At 37.2% G+C, this 7,641-nt stretch overlaps 1 protein-coding gene across 1 annotated transcript in view; it reads left to right on the forward strand.

Moving 5' to 3' along the window:
- The window catches only part of Tbpl2 (TATA-box binding protein like 2), a 29,403-nt gene extending 22,745 nt beyond the window's left edge, over nucleotides 1-6,658 (forward strand). Inside the window, exon 7 of the mRNA XM_021660480.2 lies at nucleotides 6,582-6,658. Within this exon, the coding sequence (XP_021516155.1) occupies nucleotides 6,582-6,658 (77 nt within the window). The remainder of the gene's footprint in view (nucleotides 1-6,581) is intronic.
- The last annotated feature ends 983 nt before the right edge of the window (nucleotides 6,659-7,641 follow it).

A 7,641-nucleotide genomic window follows, 5' to 3' on the forward strand; every position in this document is an offset into this window, starting at 1 on the left:
TAGATTTACACCAAAATATTTTTTATTATTTTTGGCTGTTATTGAAGGGTGTTATTTTCCTAACTTTTTCTTCATCCTGTTAATCACTTTTATAAAAGAGGGATACTGATTTTTTAAAATTAATTTTGGATCCAGCTATATTCCTGAAGATGCTTGTCAATTGTAAGAGTTTTCTAGTAAAAACAAATTGGGGGGGTCACTTATATATACTATCATATCATCTGCAAATAGTGATATTTTTACTTCTTTCTTTTCAATTTGTATTCCTTTGATCTCCTTTAGTTGTCTTATTGCTCTAGCTAAAATGTAAAGTACTGTATTGAATAGATATGGAGCAAGTGAGTAGCCTTGTCTTATCCCTGATTTTTGTAGAATTGCTTTGAGTTTCTCTCCATTTAATTTGATGTTGGCTATAGGTTTGCTTTTATTGTGTTTAGGTATGGGCCTTGTATACCTGATCTCTCCAAGACTTTCATCATGAAGGAGTGTTGGATTTTGTCAAAGGCTTTCTTTAAGCATCTAATGAGATAATCATGTGCTCTATTTTTTTCATTCAGTTTGCTTATATGGTGGTTTACATTGAGGGATTTTCACATGTTGAGCCATTCCTGCATCTCTGGGACGAAGCCTATTTGATAATGGTAGATGATGTTTTCCATATGTTCTTAGATTCAGCCTGTGAGTATTTTAGTATCAGTGGTTACAAGGAAAATGGGTCAGAAATTCTGTTTCTTTGTTGATTCTGTGTGGTTTAGGTATCAGGGTGACTGTGGCTTCATAGAATGAGTTTGACAATGTTCCTTCTGTTTCTCTTTTGTGGGATAGTATTGGTATTAGCTCTTCTTTGAAGGTGTGGTAGAATTCTGCACTAAAACCATCTAATCCTGGGTTTTGTTTTATATTTTTGTTTTGTTTTTTGGTTGGGATACTTTGAATGACTACTTCCATTTCATTAGGGATTATAGGTCTACTTAAGTTGTTTACATGATTTTGATTTAACTTTAGCAGGAGGTATCTATCAAAAAATTGTCCATTTTATTTAGACTTTCCAATTTTGTGGAGTGCAGGCTCTTGGAGTAAGACCTAATGATTCTTTCAATTTTCTTGCTGTCTGTTGTTATGTCCCCTTTTTCATTTCTGATTTTGGTTATTTGGATATTGTCTCTCTGCCTTTTAGTTAATTTGGCTAAAGACCTGTCTATCTTTGGTTTTCTCAAAGAACCAACTTTTGGTTTTGTTGATTCTTTGTATTGTTCTTGTTTTTAATTTATTGATTTAAGCTCTGAGTTTAATTATTCCTGCCATCTACTCCTCTCAGGTGTGTTTGTGTCTTTTTGTTCTAGAGCTTTTAGGTGTATTGTTAAGTTGCTAGCATGGGATCGCTCCTAGTTCTTTATGAAGGTGCTTAGTGCTCTTAGCTTGGCTTTCATAGTGTCCCGTAGGTTTGAGTATGTTGTGCCTTCATTTCATTGAATTACAGAAAGTCTTTAATTTCTTTCTTTATTTCTTCCTTGACCCAGTGGTCATTGAATAAAGAGTTGATCAGTTTCCATGAGTTTGTGGGCTTTCTGCTGTTCCTGTTGTTGTTGTTAAAATCTGATTAAATACAGGGTGTTATTTCAATTTTCTTGTATCTGTTGAGACTTGCTTTGTGGCCAAGTATATAGTCAATTTTGGAGAAGGTTCCATGAAATGCTGAGAAGATGGTATATTCTTTTCTGTTTGGGTGAATGTTCTGTAAAAATGTTAGGTCCATTTCATTCACAACAGTGCTTAGTTTCTTTACCTCTCTCTTTAGTTTCTCTCTTGATGACCTACCTGTCCATTGGTGAGAGAGGGGTATTTGACCCAACCCACAGGCTATTTGAAATGGGTCCACCTGGAAGAGGGAATGGGAATTGAGAGGGGCAGAGACACGAAGAATGGAGGCCAAGGCAGGTTTCTGTTCAAGGCCCCATTTACTAAACATACAAACAGCACTTATAAAGCAAAGAATCACAAGCAAATTTTCTCATGTGTCACCTCATCTGTGTCACCTGGCAAAGTGTCTGAGGATTCATTCAAGATTACACAAGGTTTGCTATCTTGTTCCCAGGAGTTTATTATCTAGTTCTTAGGAATGAAACACCCCACTGGAAAAGTTGCCAAGGTCAGTCTCTGAGAAACTGAACTTTAGATTAGAGCCATGTCTGCCAAGGCTAGGAGGCAAAACTCCATTTACCAGACTCCTTTAGGTATTAAAGTATCCTACTCTTAATGTGTGTGATTTGATGTGTGATGTAAGCTTTGGTAATGTTTATTTTATGATTGTTAGTGGCCTTGCATTTGGGGGCACAGATATTCAGAATTAAAACCTCATCCTGGTGGATTTTTCCTTTGCTGAGTATAAAGTGTTTTTCCCCACCTATGTCTTTTTTTGGGGTATTGAGTCTTTGATGTTGAGAGATATTAATGACCAGTGATTGCTAATTCCTGCTATTTTGATGTTGGTGGTAGTAGTGTATGTGGATGGGGTACGTGCTTACCTTCTTTTGGTTTTTCTGGTGTGAAATTATTTCTTATTTTTTCATTAGTGTTGGAGTTTTCCTGCTAGTATCCTTCTAGGGTTGGAGTTGTGGGAAGATATTATTTAAATTTGGTTTTATTATGAAATACCTTGTTTCCTCAATTTTGGTGACTGAAGTTTTGCTTACCTCTGTTGTCTCTTAAAGACTGCAAGACATCTTCCCAGGCCCTTCTGTCTTTTAAAGCCTTCATTGAGAAGTCTGGTGTAATGCTAATAGGTCTGCCTTTACATGATACAAGGCCCTTTTGCCTTGAGGCACTTAATATTTTTTCTTTGTTCTGTACATTTAATGTTTTGATTATTATGTAGCAGGAGGATTTTCTTTTTTGATCCAATCTATTTGGTTTCCTTTATGCTTCTTGTATGTTTATAGGCATAGTTTTTTTTTTTTGGTTTTTTTTTTTTTAGGTTAGGGAAACTATCTTCTTCTATGCTTTTGTTGAAGATATCTTCTAGGCCTTAGAGATGGGAATCTTTTCCATCTGTTCCTATTATTCTTATGTTTGGTCTTTTCATAGTTTCCCAAATTCCCTGGATGTTTTTTTGTCAGAAATGTTTCAGATTTAATATTTTCTTTGATCAGTGTTTCAGTTTTTTATATCCTATCTTCTATGACTGACATTCTTTCATCCATTTTTGGTATTCTGTTGGTGATGCTTGTGTCTGTATTGTCTGTTCTCTTACCAGAGGTAAGTTTTCCATTTCCAAGATTCACTCAGTTTATGTTTTCTTTATTGCTTCTATTCCATTTTCAGATCTTGAACAGTTTTATTCATTTCCTTCAACTGTTTCATTGTTTCATTGTACTTTCCTATATTTCTTGAAGGGATTTATTCATTTCCTATTTGAATGCCTCTATCAGCTTCATAAGCTTGGATTTAAGGTCATTTTATTGTGCTTAAGTTGTAATGGGTTATTCAGGGCTTGCTGTAGTAAGATACCTGGGTTCTGGCAGTGTCATATTTCTCTGGGTCTTGTTATCTTATCCCTTGTGTTAGCAGATATCCAATAATGCAGGCAGAGTTGTGGGCCAGAAAATGGAGGTGCAGGGGAGCATGTGAGTTTAATGGTTATTGGGAGTGCTTTAGGGGGACCAGAGGGCAGAATATGGTCTTACCTGGGTCCCTGATGACAACAGGCCTCTCTTTATGTTTGAGTGCAAAGTTTTTAGGTACAGTATTTTATATAAAGTCTTATGGAAAAAGCAAAGTAGTGTTTATCCCAAATGCCAGATCTGTATTCCATGTTCCTCAAGGAACTGTAAAAAGAATGTCATACCCTTAGGTATGCTTTGTTGTTCATGCATGCATCACCTATCACATGCCGTTCTCTGATAGCAAGAAGCCTATTCCAGATACAGGTATCTACAAAGCCAGAGGCAAGATACTTGTCAGTAGCCTTGTATTTTTGATAACCTCATTTCCACCAAAATGATTTCTTTGGAAAGGAAAATTTTAATATCCTGAACTCTGATGAGACTTTAGGGGAATTTCCACCCCAAAGGAGCAGATTTTCTCTTATCCATTAGTAATGTACTTTGTCATCTGCCATCTTTCAGGATTCAGACATGCAGACACACAAATTGCAAACTACTTAGCAAGGAATAAATGCAAATTTGACATTAGCAGCCAAAAAATTATAAGGACTTCCTCCTTACAATTTAACATTTTTTAAATGAAATTTGTAAAACAAACTTAAACACTGGAAAGTGGACTACATAGGGCATTTAGTGCATTTAGTATTCGCCAGTTCTAAAACACTTCCATGGCTCCAAATAAATCTCTGTATCATTGAACAGTCTTCCATGTTCTCTAGCAGCTACTAGTGTCTGTTGCCATCATGGATTTGTCCATTTTTGGATGTTTCCTCTAAATGTAACCATTCCTTTCTTTGGGAAGGTGCCTAACCTTTTTTTTTTTTTCAGTTGTTGAGGCATGTCCAAATTTTGCCCTCTCTATGGCTGATTGTGTGCATACACTGATGTTTTTATCCATGGATGGCATGTGGGCTGTTTCCATCTCTTCTTTCTATAACTGCTTACTGTTACAATTCCAGTCTGCACTGTATACCTGCTTCTGGTTTTGTGAGGGGTTTACCCAAGTGGAATTGCTTCATTGTGTGGTGATTCCTTACCTGTTGAGGAACACCCAAACTTGGGAGTTGAACCAGGTTTTATATTCCCTCTATCAGTACAGAGGTTGCTTAACTTCCACATCCTGACTACCAGTTCTTTTTTTCCTTTAATAAAAAGCATTACAGCTCGTCCATGGTACTGCATTCTGGTTGATCCTCCTTTTGAATTGTCTCCCACTTTAGGCCTAGAGCTAAGCCAGATAGTCACTCTCAGATTTCCTTCTCTCTTCCTTTCTAGCTCCACATATCTTAAGGAAGGGTCCTATGACTTTAGTTGTTTGAAGTTATTCACACACCAATAGGTTGTTGGTTTTGTTTGCTTGTTGCCTTGTCTTTTAAACAGGGCTGGCTATGTAACTCAGGATGGCTTTGAAGTCATGACCCTCCTGCTTCAGCCTTCCAAGCATGCATTGGGTGCTAAGAGTTTCTACTGTTTCTTCCATTATCCTCTTTTCTTCTTAGCTTTCTGCCTGCTAATATGCCAGATATTTATTCCTGTTTAGCTCACATAAAAGGAACCACACTCACATAAAAAGAACCAGTCCATAACACTTACTGGGCTGTCCCCTATCTACATTTGAAGGTGGAGAGTATGATGTTTGTTGGTGAGAGATGAGAGATGAATAGGGACTGACGTATCTCAAGGGAGAGAATCTAATCTGTTTTTTTTTAATTTTATTTTTCTTATTAGTTACATTTTGTTAGCTCTGTGTCCCAGCTGTATCCCTCTCCCTCATTCCCTCCCCAACCCCATACTCCCTCCCTGGTCTCCCTGCCCCTTTCCAAGTCCACTGATGGGGGAGGACCTCCTCCCCTTTCATTTGACCCTGTTTTATCAGGTATCTTCAGGGCTGACTGCAAAGTCCTCCTCTGTGGCCTAACAGGACTGCTCCTCCCCTGGGGAGGTGGGAAGGTCAAAGAGCCTGCCCTTGAGGTCCTGTTAGAAATCGTCCTTGTTCCCCTTACTTTGGAAAACTACTTGGTTACTGAGCTACCACGGGCCACTTCTGAGCAGAAGTTTTAGGTTATATCCATAGATGGTCCTTGGTTGAGTGTCAGTCTCAGACCCTGTGCCCGGATATATTTGGTCCTTGTAGAGCTCCTATCCTTTCCATATCATACTAACTCCCCTTCTTTGATATGATTCCCTGCACTCTGCCGAGGGTTTGGTTATGAGTCTTAGTGTCTGCTTTGAAACACTGCTAGGTAGAGTCTACTGCAAAAGGCATCTGAAAGACTCTAATCTGTTTTTAGTGCTATATGTCCACATTTGTCATATTATAGTTCACAATTGCTGACACCTAAAATCCAAAAATTAAAATGCTATAAATTTCCTTCTGATTGCTTCCAATGTGTTAAAATAGGAATCTCCTTAAATGGCTTTACCTAGTCTAGAACAATAAAAACAGGACACTAACTAGAAATGAGTGGATCCAAGGCAGTCATTTTGCCAGTAGCTAGGTCAGGATGCTGGAGATGTCACTCTTAGGTCACTCACAGTACAGTCCATCCATATTTCTACTGAGCCCTGAATGACTGAAGAGAAATGACTGGGGAGAAAATGCTAAAGGAACCTCTGCCCTAAGGCATGTGTTTGTATGGCTATAGTGTTCCTTCTCCAGTTTTTTCCTTTATTAGAAATGCCACCTACTGGGAACAATTAAAAAGGTGCCATCTTGAAACCATCACAAAACTGGGCATCCTTGTAATCCCAGCACTGGGGAGGCAGACACAGATGTCTGAGGCCACCTTGGGCTGTTTAGCTAGATCATTTCCCAAAATAAAAGAAACAAGAATTGAACATGGCAAAATGAAATTTTAGCATTAAAAAAATGTTGGTGCTGTTATGTTAAAGTTTATATATACTTTGATTTCTTTATAGGTGCCAAAGAGCGTTCTGCAATTTATGAAGCATTCGAAAACATGTATCCTATTCTAGAGAGTGTTAAGAAATTCTGAGTATATCATTGGGCTTCTAGTGATGGTTTGGATATGTGTTGAAGCACAGCAGTGAAAGAGCTGCTTTCTTCTACACATGGCTCTAGAAGTCTCCCATGTTTTCTAGAAGACACTGGCCCCTGTTTCTATGTTAATGGGTTATGGGTATTTTGTTTGATTTTTGTCTTGTTTGGAAATAAGGTCTGTTATATCCAAAGTGCAGTTTGATTTATTACAGAATGATTCTGTGTAAACAGCTATGATTAAAAAAATGAAACTTTCTTGCTCAAAATGACTCTTGTATGTTATTTATTTAATTATAAAAAACAAGAACAAGTGAATTTAATTCAGAATTTGAAATACTTCAGGACTTGCTAAGCTAAGGCATTGAGTCCGTGCTTTATTTTTTATTTTTAAGTCTGCAGGGTATTAATACATAGAAATTTCAAGTGACTCATATCTTGATACTACCTGTAAAATCATAGTCTATCCATAGAAAGTCATGTTTAATTTTTTTTTTTTTTCATGTGAAGTAAGGAAGAAGCAGAATTCAAACCCTTTGGTGACAAATACTGTGAAAATTCCTTGGGGAAAGCCAATGAAATAAACCAAACTTTAAAATTCTTTGTTTGAAATAATCAAATTGTTTATTTGAAATTGTTCTCCAGTAGCAACCAGCCTGTTATTCTGTTGTTATGCTGATGGCATTGTGGGTTGTTTGGTTTTGCCTTCTTTTACACACAAGGTGTACTATATAGCCAAAAGTGCACTTTGACACATTCACTACATTTTAAAATCTTAAACTTTCAGGAGTCATTACAGTTTAGGGAAAGCCAGTTAGAAAACAACACAGGGAATTTGGGCTTTTTAAAATTACTTTTTCAATTCTACCTGATTATATTTAAATATACCCTGGAGAAGTAGCGTAGATTTCAGGTCAAAGATCTAGCTAGGCTGTAGACACTAACATTTGAATTGAGCATGGGAAGTTTGACTGGGCACAT

The sequence above is a fragment of the Meriones unguiculatus genome, chromosome 8 (assembly GCF_030254825.1).
Source record: "Meriones unguiculatus strain TT.TT164.6M chromosome 8, Bangor_MerUng_6.1, whole genome shotgun sequence".
NCBI lineage: Eukaryota > Metazoa > Chordata > Mammalia > Rodentia > Muridae > Meriones > Meriones unguiculatus.